General features: G+C 40.3%; 1 protein-coding gene and 1 non-coding gene across 2 annotated transcripts in view; one reads left to right on the top strand and one right to left on the bottom strand.

The window, feature by feature from the left end:
* The window catches only part of Sycp2l (synaptonemal complex protein 2 like), a 64,388-nt gene that overhangs the window by 25,346 nt on the left and 19,431 nt on the right, over positions 1–19,611 (top strand). Inside the window, exons 12-21 of the mRNA XM_017797789.1 lie at positions 162–254; positions 353–413; positions 1,403–1,551; positions 3,164–3,251; positions 3,670–3,767; positions 8,702–8,909; positions 9,396–9,436; positions 10,805–10,931; positions 18,985–19,016; positions 19,169–19,229. Of these exons, the coding sequence (XP_017653278.1) occupies positions 162–254; positions 353–413; positions 1,403–1,551; positions 3,164–3,251; positions 3,670–3,767; positions 8,702–8,909; positions 9,396–9,436; positions 10,805–10,931; positions 18,985–19,016; positions 19,169–19,229 (958 nt within the window). The remainder of the gene's footprint in view (positions 1–161; positions 255–352; positions 414–1,402; positions 1,552–3,163; positions 3,252–3,669; positions 3,768–8,701; positions 8,910–9,395; positions 9,437–10,804; positions 10,932–18,984; positions 19,017–19,168; positions 19,230–19,611) is intronic.
* On the bottom strand, positions 17,346–17,450 carry LOC115070117. The gene has a single exon (XR_003849323.1). It is a non-coding gene; the product is annotated as a U6 spliceosomal RNA (small nuclear RNA).

Genomic DNA, 19,611 nt, shown 5'->3' with positions numbered 1-19,611 from the left:
ATTCCTGATTCAAGAAATTGAAATGCTCCTAAATTCCAGACTCCTTGAATGGCCCATGATACCACATGGAAAAATCAGGGCTCGAGAGAAAGCTCAGTTGGTAAATTGCACCTGTTGACATGATTTTTCTGTGTATAACTGAGGTGGAAAGTCTCTTACAGATGAGAAAACCAGCAGATGAAAAATTAGAGGAATTTTGGATTGATTTCAACCTAGGAAGCCAGAGCGTGACTTTTTACATAGATAATGCTGAGGTAACTAGGATTCATTCCCGAGCAGACTTGGGCATGTGGAGGCCTTTGTGTAAGTATGTGTTAGACATTCATGAGTTTTCTCTGTTCTCTTTCCCAAGAGCCCTCTGTGGGTACCAGTAAGACTTTTGAAGGAAGCAGTGGCTAACTTCAGCATCTTAGGTAAGATGATAATTTTAAACCACTTCCTGTGGAGCACTGGGTATTATCTATGCAGATGTTTGCAGTTCGTGTTTAGTTAACTCTAGGGAAGATCTTGATTGCACGTGTGCATTTAAAATCTATTAGTCATGTTAAATCAAAAAGACAGTTTCAACCAAATATTTCACTGACTTGAAGAAAGATACTAGCACGTAATTACCATTAAACGATTGCTCTATTGTACTTCTTGTGTGTGTGACGTCTCTACAGTCTGATGCAGGTGCTGAGCTGGCAAGTCGTGGCAGTCCGTTAGCCATTCGTTTCAAGCCTGCTGCTGTTCTGGACAGCGAGATATGGATCTGTTCGTCTCGCTTCCTCCTCACTGCTCCGTGTATGGCTCTTGGCTTTGTCTGCTCTTTCATGAACTTCCTTTTCTCTTTGGCTTCTACCCACTCTGAACTCATGACTTATTCTTGGGACTGTGAATTTTAATTCAAGTTACTTTCTGTTTTAAAGCTCTTTGTCAGTGAAGTTGTGAAAGGGGGTCGCTGCTGAAACTCAGGCTTCTTGGCTAGGTGTTTCCATTTTTTTCTCTTTAAGATGAGCCTGCTAAAATGGATATTGGCATATTGGCCAATATGTGGGATTTCAGGAATATGTGGGATTTCAGAGAGGAGGGTGGAATCGTGCTTAGTATATTTGAAACTAAAATACTTGTGTAAACAAAAATGCTCATAAACGGAATTGTATCATACAAGTATCTCTATCTCCATTTCTTTACTAGTAAAAACAAGGTACTTCATGTTTTCAGATGATCAGCCTCTTAGCCAGGTATTATGTATGTAAATAACAATTTCAAATGATTTGATTTTAATACGGTTTCTTTACAGCTTCATATTGCAAAAAATTCTGAACTGTTGACAAATCAATCAGCAGTTATTTAAAATCACAGCATTTGCAAATAAAAGCTTTCTACTGATGTGCAAGGTGACTGTCATATCTTCTGTTAGAAAATGACGGGATGAAGAGGCTTGTTATTAACCTGCAGCAACCTATTGTTATCAGTCAGAAAGAAGCGACTAAAATAGAAATCCATTTTGATTCACGACTCAACATATCACAAGCTTCTGTTGGAGCTTTGGGAGAAGACAAACAGGTGGCAAGTTTCATTTCTTTTGATTATTTTAAAATGTGGTTTCATCCTCTTCAGTTTCCATGTTGGGTTTTGATGAACCTTGTGGTCCAGCAAAAAACTCCAGTATTCTGGGTTTGAATCCTAACCTACCTGCATCTTAAATATATAAAGCATAAATGCTGGTTTTGCCTTGAAATGTTTTATTGCATCCATTGTGGACAGTGATGTTTGTCTGGGATAGCATCACCTCCTCACCAGGCTCCTCCCAGAGACCTGAGGAAACCCAGCTTCTTGGCACTTTCTGCCTGCACCCTAGTGCATCTTCCCAACTTTCTCTGTACTGGTCTTCCTGGTAGAAATGTTCTCCATCTGTTCTGAGATGCTGTGGTCTCTCGCTCCCTAATGCTTCCTGGGTATTCACAACAAGGGCAGTTTTCCATGCAGACAGAAGGCAAAGCAAAGAAGTCTGTGGTTTTGAAAGAATGTATGGTAAGGGGCAATAGGGACTGAATGAAAAGGTCAGAGGAAGTAAAGGAGGAAGTGGAGGGGGGAAAAGTAAGAGGGAGGGTGGAGAGGAGGGACGGAGTGAGAGGGAGGGAGGAAGCCTCAGGCTGGTTTCCTTTTGTTTTGAAGTGTGTATTGAGGCATTATAGATAATAATGTGCTTTGAAATATAGTTCTCAAAGACCCTGTGAAAGGAGGGAGAAGAAGGGTGAGACCAAGGAGAGTAGACTAGTGAGACGTCTCCTCTGTCCTATTACGTGATGAATTGTCCTGGCCTGCTAAGTTTGCCTTTGCTTACAAAGACCATCAAAATCATATGCATTTCTGCATTTCACAAAGCAAATTAACATGGTTTTGGTGTAGAGAACTGTCGTCTGCATGGGACGCAGCCACAGCTTCTAGAATTTGAAGCTGCAGTGAGAAGGGGTAGAATGGAGGGTCCTACAGTTGGGGACTCATTCATTGCAGATGCACAATGAGGGCTTACACTGACTGTAGCCACAGAAATGAGAAGATGCTGTTTTTTCGTTTTGCTTTGTTTTGGTTGGTTTATTTTCTGTTGCTATAACTGACTAACAGGCTGGGTAACTGATAAAGTTTGTCTAGCTCACACGTGCATTCTGGAGACTGGAAGTACTAGAACTTGGTGTTGAATCTGCTCTGCTTCTGGCGAGGGCCTCAGGCTCTACCATAACGTCACATGGCAAGAAGAGCAAGTGTGTTAGAGGCAGGTCACTTTAACAACGGGCCTTTCTGGAATCATACATCTACTCATGAATGGATCAGTCCAGTCACAAGGGCAGAACTCTTATGAATCCTTCTGAAAACCCTGCCTTTTAACACGACTGGGGATAAGTTTTCCAGAAAAATTTTGGGAGCACATTTAAAGCCATAGCAGATTCAACCAAGACCAGGAGAATGTGGTTAAAAACGAATAGGGAGGCAGAGCTGGTCCCTGAAGGAGGGCAAGGGGCCGTGTAAGCCAGAAACAGGAACATGCAAAAGATGTTAAATGGTTGCTTGTTCCTCCCAATTCATTAATGTGCTGTATGCTAAGCCTTCAGTTTTCCTTAAAATGTTTTTTAATGGATTATTGCTTTGAAAATTTACATAACTTTGGTTTTCATTTCAGACACCTGATCTGTTGCAAATCTCTGAACGTTTACATGAGTTTGAAAAAGGAGATGACAAGACTCCCAGTAGTCACGAAAGAGAAACAGGTATCCTGGGAGCCGGCAGAGTTCTAACTCTGAAGTCCCTGTAGAGGCCTGGTGGTGTGTTGAAGAGGTGGTTCACAGCCTGTGCCTCTCTCAGCAGTATGTGGAGGAAGAGCCGATCATAGCCTTGAAATTCTCCATCTGTTAAAGGCCTCTTTGAAGCTGACCTTGTTAGGACTTAAAGACGGGAACTAAACTATAGCTTCATAGGAGCAGCAGGGCCTGGTTGGAAGTGACAGAGAACAGATGCTGGGGATGATGGGAGGTGGGGTCTGCGGGGTCCTGTCTACACACAAAGCCTATTCTCTTGAATTTCTTTCCAATTTCTGGTCTCAAGTTTAGCCACAACCTCACTACCATTTCTTACCACAAGGTGGCGATGTCATTGTCATTTAAAAAACACTTTTCTTATTGTACACAGAGCTGGCAGAAGAAGCCACCCCCCTGATGGGGTCCATGGGCCCTGAAGATGATCATTGCCTAATAACTCTCCGCTTAAATGACCAGTCAGAGCCTGCTGTGAGTACAGGGAGCTGGGAAGAAGGCTGGGATATACTGCCTGCAGGATAGACAGGTGGATGCCTCCTCCCCTGACTTGTAGCCTATTTTCTCTTGGATAGCTGTGTCCTTATTTTAGATTACTGTCATCTGCCGAGTACATATGTTCTTTCCTTTCACTGAACTTGGCTTTCCCATGAAATGCCTGCCTGGGCTGACCACTGCCTGTTCCCTCATCTGAGATCTGGAGGCAACTGTCTACAAACTAACGTGGGGGAAGGAGCCTAATGCTGGGGGTCAGATGTGGTTTCCCTCACCAGCTGTGGACACCTGGATACATCCATTCATACTGCTGCTCTTGAGGCTCTGTGTCTCTCACTGTGGACAGCAGTTAGCTCTTAGCTATGACCTTGTTAGGACTTAAAGATGGGAACTAAACTATAGCTTCATAGGAGCAGGAGGGCCTGGTGTGTCATTTCACAGCAAGATGACTATGGAGAACAGTAAAGCCAGAAGAAAGGATTTGGAATGTTGTTCCTATATAGAAATGAAAAATGTTTGTGGGGATATGTTTAGTCTGATTTAAACTTTCCCCGATGTATACATGTGTCAAAAACCTTACATGGCATATCACAAATGTGCACAATTTCATGTGTGAGTTTAAAAAATTAGAAGTGCAGTAGACTGCCTGTGTGGCATATTCAGGCATCCATTCCTTTCCTCATTTTCTTATATGAATGCATTGTGCAGAAGTTTGGAAATGGTGTCAAGACTTTTGCTTAACAGCCAGAGTTGTCCAGACACATTGTCACCTTTTAAATAGTCTGCTTGGGAAGTCGTACCCTCATCCAACAGTACTAATGGTGCTGGGCACTTTCCTATGGTTCCTCTATACCTGTGACACTCGATGGTTATCTTTGACAGTGGCAAGTCCTTGCTTATGGTATGGATGTGAAGGTTTTGGAACAACTGAGTGATTGGGAGCCAAATTGTATTCAGTAAGGATGCTTTTCTTCAGAGGTGAAAGTGGTTCCAAAAGACCCTGAAGACAGAAGCTTCCTAATACCAAAGTAACTTTTTTTTTCTTGTAGCAAACAAACAGAGCAGATGATTCATCTGCAAAATTGAAACTGGATGATCCACAACAAGGTTTGAACATTTTCTCCATCATCAATGAGTAGTCTGTTCAAATGCCCACTCAAGATCCTTACATTATTTTACTTTTTAACTTTTTGTCATTAGAAGTTACTTCAAACCATGAGTCCTCTTCAGTTGTACAAGAACCATCAGTTCAAATTCAGGTGCCTAAATTAGATGACACAGCAAAGTAAGCGATTTTCTTTTTTAAAAATATTTTTATGTGTATGAATGTTTTTGCCTGCTTGTATGTAAGTGCACCAAATGTATGCAATGCCTGCAGAGACCACAAGAGGGTGTTTGATCCCCTAGAACTGGAGTTATAAATGATTCTTAGCTACCATGTGGGTACTGGGAATTAAACCTGGGTCCTCTGGAAGAGCAGCAAGTGTTCTTAACCTCTGAGCCATCTCTTCAGCTCTGTGATTTTCTTTTTTAAACAAATTTATTTTGGTTTTATTTGACAAAGTATTGTCCATGTTCATGGGAAATGGGGACATCTCCACACATGTCTCCACTGTGTAATGATCAAATGAGAGGGCTTCACATAGCCATCCCAAGCAAAATGAGAGCATTTGACATATCCATCCTAAACATTCCTCACATCTATGTAGTAACATTGTAATATTTTCTTCACCTGGTTTATTTCACTTACTATAATGCCCTCTAGTGTCATCCGTGCTGTCGAGAATGACAGGATTTCATCTTTTGTGGCCGAATGGCATTCCATTGTGTGTATGTATCACATTTTCCTTATCTGTTCATCTCTTGGTGAACATTTTGGCTGATTCTACATATTGGCTACTATAAGATTACAAACCTACACAGATGGTTGTTGATGTGACTACTACATGCCAAAAGGTCAGATGTTTCCCTTTTCCTGAAAGTGGCTATTCCTCATCCAATTTTCATGTGAAGTTCTCTGTAGAAGGATTTGAGCCATGTTGGCAAAGTATCCTGCCCTGCAGGTATCTGCCGATGGACCTCTAGAATTATCTTTAGCATTGTATTTTTTGGCCGCCTTTCAGAGTAAAAGGCACAAGAGCAATGTACAGAAGGAAATTTTCTTTATGTTTGGTAACAATCAGAAAAGTAGTATCATTTATAGTAGCATTAAAATATAATGTGCTTGGACATTAATTAGAAAGATACTTTTAAGATACTATCACAGAAGACTTTAGAAATGGCCCAGCAGTTAAGAGCACTAATTGCTGTCCCTTAAAGTTCAAAATTTCAATGGTAATAATACAATTCAACAGCTAAGTGTGGTGGTACATGCAGTACTTGGGAGGCAGAGGCAGGCAGATGTCTGTGAGATGGGAGTTCCGGGCTAGCTGGGGCTACAGAAAGACCGTTTCAAACAAACAACAAACAAAAAATGCAATCCAATAAAAATACAGGCAAAAATTTAAACAAAAGCACACAGATGGCAGATATGCACATGAGTGTTGTTCTAGTGAAAAGTGCATTGAAAGGACCATGGGATACAGTGCACATCATTAGAACGGCTAATCTTAGAAATGCTGTCTGAACGACATGTTTTTGACAATATGGAAGACTATTTGACAATAGGTAAGACTCATGCCTTCTGGTAGTTTCTTAAAATGTTAAACATCTACCTACCCTCTGACTCAGTTGTTCCAATCCTGTGTATTTTCCCAAGAGGTCTGTCAGCATATGTCCACAAAAATGAATGTATACAAATGCTTGCATCAGCTTTGCTCATACTAGCCACAAACAAACAGTTCTCATGTCCGCCAATAGATAGATGGATGATTTAGACTGAGCACCCCTTAACCTAAATGCATAGGACCAGAAGATTTTTGGATCTCAGATTTTGGAGAATTTATATATAAACAATGAGGTATCTTGACAGTGGAGCCCAAGTCTAAATATAACTTCTTTTTTTTTTCTTTATGCACCTCGTACACACAGGCTGGGCCGATGCTAATTTTATACAGTACTTTCCGTGCATCTGCAGTTTGGCCGACCTATCTCATGAGGACAGGCGTGGGAGTCTTGTGTTGTCACTTAGAGCGCTTTGGTTTGGAGCATTTGGGGTTTCCGGATTTAGAATGGACACTTTGCATACTGGCATTGGATTCCACTTCCGTTGGATGTATACTTAGAAATGGGATTGCAAATCACACCGTAGCTCCATCTTTGAGTATTTTTAAGTTTCACCATACTATTTGCCATAGAGGCTGCCCCTCTATTCCTGCCAACAGTACACGTGAGTTCCAGTCTCTCTCCCATCTCTGCAACATTCATCTTTTACAGCAGTAGACCATACATTTGGCAAGAGGTTAATAGTAAGCACCTACAAGGAACTTAGAGTATTCAACACAAACCAAATAACCCAGTTGAAAAACGGGCAAAGGACTTAGGTAACATCTCTCCAAAGAAGACACATAAACGGCCAACTGGAAGGCTTCTCGGTACCACCAGTCTCCAGGGACAGCTTTTGTTTAAGGCATTCCAGATGGTACATAAACCAGGCAGGGCCAGGTTTGGGAAATACCAGTTTTGAGCATTGTATGTTGTGGTAGGCTTACTTGCTGACCCCGCTTGCTTTTGAATAAGCAATCTTCCTCTGCCAGAGAATCTGTGGAAACAGGTTGTAAGCAACGTCTGTCTGCAGAATGGATTGCATCCCGGATGTGGAGTTTGTGATCAGAACACCGGGTACATGCGGGAAAATGGAGGAGAAAGCTGGTGCTGTATCTGTCCTGTTAACATGATGTGTTTTATTTTAGGGAAGATTCTGCTTTTGAGGGTAACAGGAAACAAGGAAGAAGGAGGATGCTGGTAATGCAATAATTTCTCTTTAAGGCAGTGCTTTACATTTTTTTTTTACTTTATACTTTATTTCAAAAATGTGGCATAGCTCTAGTCCTTGTTATCTGATGTTTTCTGAAATTTACTATACAAGTAATTCTTTGAATTTCAAATAGAAAAAATCAGTATTTCTAATAATAGGTAGACCCCCCAAGATAAATAACAGTGCTAATCTAGTAATACACACATTTTCTTATTTTCTGTTATTCATTGTATACTATAGACTTCATGAACTATTAACCGGAAAGGTAAATCTACAATATTCAGGCTCATTCAGGTAGATAAATGAATGAGATTGTGTTATAAAACCAGAATTGGGTAATATTTTATGCTAAAGCCTGTTTGTTGACAAATAGATCATGGAAGATTTAAAGACCCTTTGGTTAGCCTTTGGTACAGTAGTAAGTGCTCATTTACACTCCCAAAGAGCCACCTTTTCTCCTGGTAGATGGAGGATGATAGGTGCTCTCTCTGTGGCCCAAAGAGGCACACTGGGTATGAATGGGCATTGCCATGGTAACCAGCACTTAAATGCACAGTCAAAGAGGTCTATAGAAAGTGGGGTTCTGCTTTAAAATTCCCTCTTCCTCTCTCTCTTTCCCTCCCTCTCTGTGTCGGTGTGTCAAGTTATGTTAGATTTGGCACCTAGAGCTTGCTCTTGCTTTTAAAACAGAAAAGACTAGTAAGTAGACATTATACACCAGAGATCTTGAGTGAACTTTGACTTGTTAAATAAAATAGGGGCTGGAGAGACAGCTTAGCAGTTAAGAGCACTGACTGTTCTTCCAGTTGGAAATGCTTGACCAAGGAAATAATGGTGATCCTTTACAACAGCATCTTGATTGGGAATCTGCTCATGGAATCATCTCCTTTTTCGCCTCTTCTATGCATTTTTATTGTGGAAGAGAGTCTAGTCTTATAGGAGGCATTTCTCCTATGATAAATCACAGTATGTTTTACGTGTGCGGTGATGCGTTCAGTTGTACACAAATGTGGTCAGAGCCTCCTTTCAAGGTTCTAAGTGGCCGTCTGTTTTGGAAAAGTTTAATTACAGGAAACATCTCTTCTCTGAATCTAGTCAAGATTCAAGTTCAGATGTCAGTGAACGATCTTGGACCAGGAACCCAAAAAGGAAATCCCTAAAATCATATTCTCGGAGGAGAAAGTTGAGAGTCAGTGCTCTAAGAAGTAAGCTAATGATGATCTTCCTTTGGGCCCTTCTCAGAAGTCAGCAGGTATTTATTTCAGTATGGGACAGGGAGGAAAAGACCAAGGAGATGTATGGCCATGGGGACTTCCTTCCCTGTACCACTTGGAAATGCAAAATATGTGTACCAGAAACAGTGCTAAGAGGTATCTGGCATGAGTTGGATTCTTCTTCCACAAGAAGTGGGTGGGGCTTGAGCTAACTCTTGGGTAAGAATAGGATTTGAAGAGGTGGGAAGTTGTAGGTGACAACCAAGCTGATAGCCAGGTAGGTATAAGGGTGATGACCAGGGTAAGAGTTGTGGGGAACAAGGTTGAATGATTAGAAGGGGATCTTGGGTGAGGACGTTTGAACAAGCTCTCATTAGTGGGAGCTGCTAGCATAGTGTTGGCCTGTGTGATCACGGGAAGGGAGGGTTGAATCGTCTCATAGTGAAATGCACCCCTGTGCTCACTTTCACTTTTCAGTCTTGCCGCTTTCCCCAGGCAGTGACCGTGAGAAAGACCAAGTAAGTACATTTTATTGGGTCCTGGGGGTCCTTATGGAGTAAACTGCATTGCTTTTCAGCACTATGAGCTTAACAAACCAGGGTTTACTGACATTTAGTCAGCCAATAGAAACACTAAGGACGTCTAGACATTTGCTATGACTCTTAGGTAGTTTTAGAATCCTTTTTGATTGCCCTAAATGCTGCTTAAGGATCTTTATCGTGAAGGCTGTGTAAAGACATTTGCTGTTCTGATTTCCCATAAATATATGTTTTTAAATTTCCATTTCGAAGTAAACTTATTGGTTTAATTCTTCCCTTAGAGTTTGCTGACATGATACTTCAAAGATTTCAGTATTTTCATCTTAATTTTTCGAGTGGTTAGAATGTTTTCAGGCTCATGTAAATATTGGGTAAACTTGCAAAGTTTCTTCATTTATCTTCCCTCATCTTTGTTTTATGTCAAAGGACTTAGGAATATGGATACCAGTGCCCTCAACTAACTCAAAGACAAACTGTTCCTCTTATTAGAAGAATGGCTTCCTTCTCTTAGTGGGGTTTTGTTATGTTTCTTGTCAACACACACACACACACACACACACACACACACACTCACAGAGTTTACTCTCTTTCACAGTTTTTCTCTCTCTTACACACATACATCACTAAGTTTATAATAGTTTTGTCTTTTTGAGACAGGGTCTCCCTGTAGCCCCAGCTGTCCTGGAACTCACTATGTAGACCAGGCTGGCCTTGAACTCACAAAAATCTGCCTGCCTCTGCCTCCCAAGTGCTGGGATTAAAGGTGTGCACCACCACGCCCGGCTATAATAGTTTTATGAGGGTGGGGGTGCTGCTGTGGTTCTGTGGGTACCATGCCTGCCTATGCAGAAATGGGATGCAATTAATATTCCAGTCCCAGCTCTGTTTTGTTCCTCAACAAGGTTATAGATAGAGAAAGGTTAAACTTATGAGTCAGAGAAAGCATAGTTTTCCCTTGGTATGCATGGGCAGTTGATTTCAGAATCCTGCTTGGATACTCAAATCTATGGAAGATTGTGTACTGAGAAAATAGCATAGTATTTACAATAATATATGCACATCCTCCCGTAGACTTTAAATCATCTTTAGAATTTGTATTTATCCTGAGATCCTCTGTGTTGCTGGTCCTCTGGACCTGGAGAAGACTTTGCAAACCACTAACCTCAAGTAATCAGTTGAAATATATATGACTTCAATGTCCTTCTAGTTCTGGAAGCTTAGGGTCTGGGTTTTGATATTTGAATGCAGGAAATCAAATATTGTCTTCTTAGAGAAATATTGAAAATATCTTGAGTTTTATTTTTAGTGTTATGAATATTAATGTTCAACAAGCATGTTATGTTTTAGGCTGACCTAAAACCAGAATGGAAAGGCATCTCCAGGCAAAATGATACTTCTTCTCCAAAACTTTCTGAAACAAAACTACCAGGTAGTTCTGCCCTTTTAACTCCTGAGTATTCTGCCAGGAAAATAGGTATTTGATTTTCAATTGTTTCACAGAGAGAAAATCTATTTAAGGATATAGTCTTAAAGAAACTATCTTTGACTTTTAAAAATCCAATTATTTATTTATGCATGTATGTGTGTGTGTGTGTATGCATGTATGCACACTGCACACGTGGAACTCAAAGGACAATTTGTGAGAATTGATTCTTTCCTTCCATGTGCACTTTGGGGACCACACTCAGGTTATCACACTTTACCCACTGAACCTTCTCCCTGGCTCTGAAAGAAACTAAAAAAGAAATCTGTGAGTGTGATAGAATGGCTGTTTTTCTATTGGATGTTTCCATGAGCAGAGGAGGATGGAGGTTATGGTGTTTTAATTTTGAGACTTGAGGTCAGCTTGTACATGAGAATCTGGTGCTCTTTTTAAAGATAGAAAAACTTAAATGGCAACCACAAGAAGGGATTACTAAACTTTTTTTTCAAACGACTGATGGTAAATAATTTTGCTTTTTGACTCATGTTGCTTCTGGTTCAAGTATTCAGCTCTACAATTACAGCACAAAGTCATCGAGGTGTGAACCAGTGGACAGGCCTGGGTGTGTTTCTATCATACTCTCTCAAAGATAAAATCATATCGCATTCTGGATTGGGTCTGGGGCCAGACTTTGAAGGAGGAAGAAGGTAATAATGATTAGAGCAGACATAAATGAAATAGACCCAAAAAGGACAATATAAAAGACCCACAAACATAAAATTGATTTTGTGAAAAGATAAACAAAAATGGAAGAACTTTAGCTAGACTAACCCAGAGAAAGGAAGTATTTGAAATTCTAAATGAAAGAGGAGACATTACAATGGATTCTACAGAATTAGAAAGATCATAAAGTACCACTGTGAACAATTATATGCCCAAAATGCAATCACCGAGAATGAATGGGAAGTTTCTAGACAATTACAGCATACCAAGTGTGAACCATGAAAATGTAGAAAGACTGAAGAGATCAGTAACAAGGAAATTGAATCAGTAATCAAAATTTCCCAATAAGGAAAGGCCAGGACTTGATGGATTCATAATTGAATTGTATAAAGCATTTAAATAATTTGCAACAGTATTTCTCAAACTCTTTCCAAAATCTGAAGACAAGGCAACATTGTTAAATAATATCCCATGAGGCCAGTAGCTCTTCAACTGTTGAAGTTAGATAACAGATCTAGAAGAACAGAAATTACAGATGAATATCCCTGAGGATCACAGATACAAAACTGTTCATCAAAATGCTGGTAAACTGAAGTCAGCAGTACATTAAAAGCACCATGCATTGTAATTAACTGGGATTTATCCCTGGGATGCAAGAATAGTTCAACTTATGAAAAATTAAGAAGTGAGATTCACCACAGTAACAAAATGAACATAAAAACCATGATTGCGATAGATTCAGAAGAATATTTGAAAAGTCTGCATCCTTTCATGAAGAGAAAAATCTCAAAAATTAAATATGCATACAGAATATCCAGGAGCATGTTAAAGCCAATGCATAAGAAGCTTATAAGGCATGTCATGCTCAGGGGTAAAAGGTTGAAAAGATTTTCTGCAAGACCAGGAAGACAACAGCAACGTTCCCAGTCCCACTATTCAATTCAATATAGTCCTGAAAGTCCTTATCAGAGAAATTGGGCAAAAAGATAAAGGAATATACATTGGAAATGTAGACACTAAGTGAACACTCTTGACTGATTATATCATTTAATATAGAAACCCCCAAATGTCATCAAAACCTCTTAGAATTAATGAACCAATCCAGTAAAATTGAACAAATTCTGTCTGCATATCTAATCTAATGTATATCTATATATCTATAAAATCATTGTGCTTTTTTGGTGACTTCTAATTCTAGATTACCGAAGAAAGATGCTCAGAACTCAACAACTCCTTCTCCACAGAGAAGAGCCAGAGTAACAGGTGCTCTACACTATTGGGGTTGGGTGTTATGACAGGGAAAGGACAGTGCTGCTCTTGAGAACTAGATTAGGGTGCAGATCCTCTAGGATGAATGGTGTGACCAACTATTTATGGAATTGTGTTAAAACTGAATACAGTGAAATGTTCCTGCCACCCCTTCCTTCTCCTGAGCTGAGCCCAGGCCCCTGTTACTGCCAGGGTGAGAACAATATAGTTTCTACTGCGTCCTTGCCCAGAGGAGTGACTTGAGGGGTGTGAGTAACTCCCTTGACTCCAGCTAAGATCCTCCCCATTGGCATGCAGCCCAGCTCTGGCTGTAGTCCCACTCCGGGGCATGCAGTCATCAAAGCAGGAAGGAAGAACACCCGTGTTTCTGCCTCCTACACCTCATGGACATAGATTCTGCTGCTACATCATCTGGCCATACACTGCTGTCGGGACGGAGTATGAGTACCACAGTGTGAGTGCCCTGCAGTTTGTGCCATAGGCTTTGCTCATGTAGCATCTCAGACCACACCACCAACAGGTCAGTGAACAAGAGCTTCAAGGCCTTACCACTGCTGATGCCTCCAGTGCCAGAGGCCTTTGTAGGCAGCAGAGCTAGCATCCACAGTGCTTGAGGTAAACATCATCTGATAGGGATCACTGCCTCATTGCGGGATAGCTGCACAGTACCACATACGCACTATTGTCTACACCTGCTTCAGCTGCTGGAGCACCCTTAGTCTTGCATGGTCTATAGAGACAGTGGGTGTCTGAGACTTCAGAGTATTCACTGTGCCCAGATTCATCAACCACAGGCAGAAGAATTATAGACAGATGGCACTATGATGGCCACCTAGAATCAGTGTCATCATTGATAACAAAGTGACGTATTTAGGAGAAAGGCCCATACTAGGAAGGTAATCTCACAAAGGGAAAGAGATTATTTGCCAGATGTGTAAGTCTCAGCATAGGAACAGAATGACTGTCAAACCAAATGAAATGAGGCCTCCAGAAGAACACGACTCACACGACTCTCAGCAGATTCCAAAGGTGGTTAAATGTCTAGAGAGAGTTTGAAGTACTTGATAAAGCATTTTAGAGTGATTATTAAAAACCTGAGATCCAAGAGCAACATACTAACAGTTGTATGAAATTAGGAAGACAATGCAAGATGTGAATGGAGATGTTGAAAAGGAAACAGTTGTAAAAACAACACAGATGACTCAGAAATGAACTGCATCACTTGGAAGAAAGAAAACTTGAAGTCAGGTCTTTTGAAGAACTGTAGTCAGAAGAAAAGAGTATTTAAAACCTATAGGATGTGATTTAAGAGCAAACACCTGCATTTTCAGAACACCTGAAGGCAAGGATTTAAAAAGTATAGAAAATAATGTTCCATTAAGTAGTAGAAATTTTTCCTGCTCATGGGAAAGATATGGACATCCACGTACAGGACGCTTGCAAGACTCCAGATAAAATCAGAAAAGATCTTCACAGCACATTGTAGTCAAATTGTCAAAAGTACAAAGAATTTTAAAATTTCAAAAGCACTAATTTACATTTAAGTTTATCCACATTAAACTAATAGCATAAACCCTGCAGGCCAGGGAGCAACTAAATGACATATTCCAAGTCTCGAAAGAAATTAACTGCAACCAAGATTGCTATACCTAGCAAAGCTATCCTTCAGACATGAAGATAAAAGATTTTCCCAGATATGAAACAATAAGAAATTCATGACCACCAGACCAGTCTTACAGAAGACATTTAAGAGAGTCCTGTATCCAGAATTGAAAGATAAGGTGGTGGTTTGAACGAGAATGTCCCCCATAGGCTCCTGTATTTTGACACTTGGTCAGTTGGTGATGCTGTTTGGGGAAGGTCTTGGAGCTTTAAGGAGTTGTGGTCTTGCTGGAGGGAGCACATCACCGACGGAGCGTTTGGAGAGTTCACAGCCTCACCCCACTTCCAGTTTCCTTCTGCTCCCTGTTTGTCTTTGGTGATGTCAGCTCTCAGCTTGCTTTTCCTCTTCTCTGTGAGACAGTCTCTTCACCACTGTATAAGCCAGGCCAGCTGGCCCATGAACCTCTGGGGAGTCTCCTGTCTCTGCCACCTAGCTCCCCGAGGGACGAGGGATGTGCTGAGATTACAGACACTTGAGCTACTTACATCTGGTTTTGTGTAGGTTTGGGGATCCAGACTCGGGTTTTCAGGCTTGCAAGGCAAGTACTTTTATCTACTGAGCCATCTTGTCAGACACCTTAATTTTTGAGACAGGGTTCTCACTGAACATGGAGCTTGTAGAGTTGGCTAGATTGACTGGCCAGTGAGCCCCAGGTATTCGCATGTCTCTGCCTTCCCAGCACTGGGATTATGGGTACACACTGCTACTCTGCCTTTGTATGTGGGTGCTGGGGATCTGAATTCAAGCCTCATGCTTGTGCAGCAAGCAGTTATTAACTGAGCCATCTTCCCAGCCTTAAGAGAAAAACAGGGAATTCTATTAAATTCATTATATGAAGCTAGCGTTACCCTGTTGCCAAAATACAGCAGACACAACACAGAAAACCATAGAGCAGAATTTCTGATGAATATATATGCAAACATTCTCAACAATATACTAGAAATCAGATCAATTAATCAGTACATCAAAAATTTTCACTGTGATCAAGCGGGTTTTATCTCAGGGATGCAAGATTCAAGGATGATTCAGAAAAATGTGATACAATTAGCTATCAAGGAAATGAATACCAAAACAGCAATGGGGGGGGGGGCAAAACAGACCAGTGATAGAGCAGTTGACACATGCTGGGTTTCATCTTCAGCTTCTCAAAAATCACAGTTACAATGAGGAACCAGCTCACAATGACTATTATTAACAAATAGCATTGGCCAGGATGTGTAGAAAGAGGAGCTCTTATCTACCGTACCATTGGTGACAATGCAACTTAGTGCAGCTATTATGAAGCATAGTTTTGAGGTTCCATAGAAAATGAATAGACCTGTCATGTGACACAACTACCCTACTTCTGTGCATATAACCAAAGAGAAAAGTCAGAATGCCAAAGAGATACATTTGGGCCCAGGCTTACTCAGGATAGCTAAGATAGGGAATTGGCCTACTGCCCGTACACAGAGGAATAGATAATGTAAGAGCAGCGTATGAACAAAATGTGGTAGTGTTCGGCCTTTCAGAAGAATGTTTTGCCTTTTGCATCAGAATGGATGCAACTGGAGGACTCTTGAAATAAATCAAACACAAGTACCACATGTTCCCTCTCACTTGTGGAAACTAAATTCTTGACCATAGAATTGGAGTTACTAGAGGTCTGGAAGGATATATGGGGAAGGGAGATGGTTGACAAAGGTGCTTGGGTTTAGCCAGTGCACATTGTATTAATGTATAGAATTACCACAATCCATTAATACGCACAATCCATGTTAATTTTAAAATCCACCATACCCTCTATGCAAGCAAAGAATTATCTGAAAAAAGATGCAAGAAAATAACCCTATTGTATAAAAATAACAAAAATAAGGCAAGAAAGGGAAAGAGCTGTGTACTTAAAAAAAAAAAAAAAAAAAAAAAAAAAAAAAAAAAAAAAAAAAAAAAACCACCATGAACACAAGTGCTTGAAGAAGGTATATTGTCATGCCCCTGGACTGAAAGAATTGATATTTAAAAAAATCCACACTACCCAAGCAATATTCAAATTATATGCAATCTTTATCAAAATTCCAATGGCATTTTTTACCACAGTAAAAAAAAATCCCATAAAATTTGTGTGAAGTCGTGAAAGGTCTCAAGTACCCATGGTAATCTTGGTAAAGAACAGATCTTCAAGTATCATATGTCATACTTGAATTTAAGTTACAAAGCTGTAGAAATTAAAAATGGCATCAAGAGATACAAGTCAATCAGAATAGGAATCCCAATCATAACACCCCAGGCGTACAAACAATCTTTGCCAAGGATGGTAAATGAAACAATGTGGGAAGGAAAGTCTTTAATAAATCATGCTGGGAAAACTGAATATCCAAACAGAGGGAAAAAAACAGGACCCATATTTTATACCATATACAAACTTAAAATGGATTAAAGACATGCATGTAATATTAGAAACTGTATATCACAGTAAAAATAACTGAGTCATGGAACCAACATAGGTGCCCATCACCAGGAATTAATAAAGAAAATGTGGAATAGATTCACAATGGAATTTGTCCAAGCACAAAGAATGAAATTATGTCATCTGCAGGACAGTGGATGCAACTGGAGATAATAAGCTAATTAACAGATAATTATTGCATGGTTTTTCTTATTTGTGGGTCCTGGATTTTTTATGTACAAAGTACAGAAAGTGAGGTGGTTGGGGGAACAAAGGGAACTGATAAGAGGTGAGGAGGAGGGAGAGGATACAGGAGAACATACTCAAAGCATACTGTGTACTTGAATGAAATGGCCCTTGTGTGACCCTGCATTATTTTTTTTATAAAATAATGGGGCACTTCATGGATTTGCAAGCCATCCTTCACAGCGTTCATGCCAACCTTCCCTGTATTGTTCATTTTAAGTATATGTGCTGCTAAAGTGAGCATGTAACCCTGCAATATGAAGCAAACTAATTTCTTGTCAAGAAGCAAGGAAATAGCTTCTTGACAGTGGTGTTAAGTTTTTGGATATGACACCAAATAAAGGGTGGGCAGCAAAAGTAAACAAGCCAGACTCCATCAAACAAAAAGGTTGAATGGCATCAGAGGAAATGATCAACAACTTACAGAATGGGGAAAATACTTGCATATATCTGATAAGGTGTTGATACTTGGAAGAAGCTGGCAGTTTGGGCAAAAACCAAGGGGCTAGAGAGAGGGCTCAGTGGTTAAGAGCACTTCCCGCTCTTGTAGAAGAGCTCAGGTTGGTTCCCAGCACCCACATGGTGGCTCACATATGTAACTCCAGTTCCAGAGGCCCTCTTCTGGCCTCTGTGGGCACTGTACGCACATGTGTACATACCTCATACACATTTAAAAAAAGTGCAAAAGCCAATTTAAAATGAATAAAGCACCGAAACAGACATTCATCCAAATGTCTACTAAACCTATGAAAAGGTGCTCAGCATCACTCTTCACCAAGGAGGTACAAATCAAAGCCACAATAAGGCTGGGTATTATGTTGCATATCATAGCACTCAGGATGGTGAGGCAGGAGGATCTTGAGTTTGAGACCAGCCTGGGCTGCATAGACCCTGTGTCAGAAAACAAAACCCATATCAAGAGTGTGGAGAGGTACAACTTAAATGTCTAGTAGTGTATGCATTACTGACGAAAAATGTGGTGGCATAATGTTCCATCTTATATTCTAGAAGAAAATCTTGCCTTTTTGGCAGAAAGGACGAACTTGGAGGATATTCTGCTGTGTGAAATGAGCCAAACGTAGAGAAATGCAGGTTCCACATAAGTGAAATTATACAGTATCATAGAAGCAGAAAATAAAGTGTTTACCATGGGGTGGGGAAGTGGAGGTGCTGATCAAAGTATGCAGATTTTTCATTAGAAAATGAACAAGCTCTGTAGGTAACGTTAAATTAATTTGAATGTGACAATCAGTGAATGTCTGGGTATATCAAGTCAAGTCACAGAAGAAATAAAGGAGGGAACTTAAGGCAGAGGAGACAAAAAGCAAGCTTGCATGATAGAGTCTTTATCCATGCACGTGGGGCCAGATGGGCAGCTCTTGAGGCTGCTGATGTAGTTGTGGGTAATCGACTATTTCATGTATGGAAATATAAGCCCAATAGCCATACTTGCCTGAAAGACATGATTTTTGTCTAGGACTATGACTCATCTTTTTTTTTTTCTGGTCTTTTTGAGATAGGGTCTCCCTGTAGCCCCAGCTGGCCTGGAACTCACGGAAATCCTCCTGCCTCTGCCTCCCAAGTGCTGGGCATAAAGGCATGTGCCACCACACCAAGTCTTATGCCTCATCTTTTAATGATGATATATACTACAGAAAGCAGTCACAAAATATTATTGGCCTTTAATTGTTCCTTGCTATATTTGTTCACTGGGAAATGTTTCCTCTAATATTCAGACCTTCAGAGTGTCTACCCATTGAGCGATTTCTCTTCCTCAGTACATTCAGAAGTTGAAGAAAATGTACCTCAGGTATTGCTTAACTGTTTTTCATTTGGTTTTGCAGAATTAAACTTGTATGTTCATAACAAAAGTTGTTTATTCTTTTGTAAAAGATAATATAGTACTGTTTTATTTTATAATTATGTCTTTGTAGGTTATATATGTGTGTGTTTGTGTTTTAGATTGTGAACCAAGATTCATTCATGGAAAACAGTAGCTTCAAACACAAGGTAGAAAACAGAGGTAAGAGAATAACGAATTCTTTCTGTAGTAAAAAGTGAAATGAATTGGGGCCAGTTTTCAGACTGCAGCAGATAAAAACCACTTTACACAGTGATTTCTGCGAGCTATGCAGCCAGCAATTGAGCGGTTTACCAGCTCCAAATGCCTGTGACAGTCAAGAGGACAAACTAGGGTTCCGCTGGGGAACTAGGCTCTCTTGTACCGGGGAAGAGAGAACCTGGAACCTGGTCCTATCAGCCATGCCACTGTTCTCTCTGAATTTACTTTAGAGACTTGTTTCATTCCTCAACGCAAACCACTTTCAATTCCTAAGCAATGTGCTGAAAGGTGTGTCTTGGTCACATCCAGCTTATCTCCTTCTCCCCTACCCAGAACACCTCAT

This window comes from Nannospalax galili, unplaced genomic scaffold, assembly GCF_000622305.1.
Source record: "Nannospalax galili isolate Female #2095 unplaced genomic scaffold, S.galili_v1.0 scaffold72, whole genome shotgun sequence".
Lineage (NCBI taxonomy): Eukaryota > Metazoa > Chordata > Mammalia > Rodentia > Spalacidae > Nannospalax > Nannospalax galili.
This window is presented reverse-complemented; position numbering and strand designations above follow the sequence as displayed.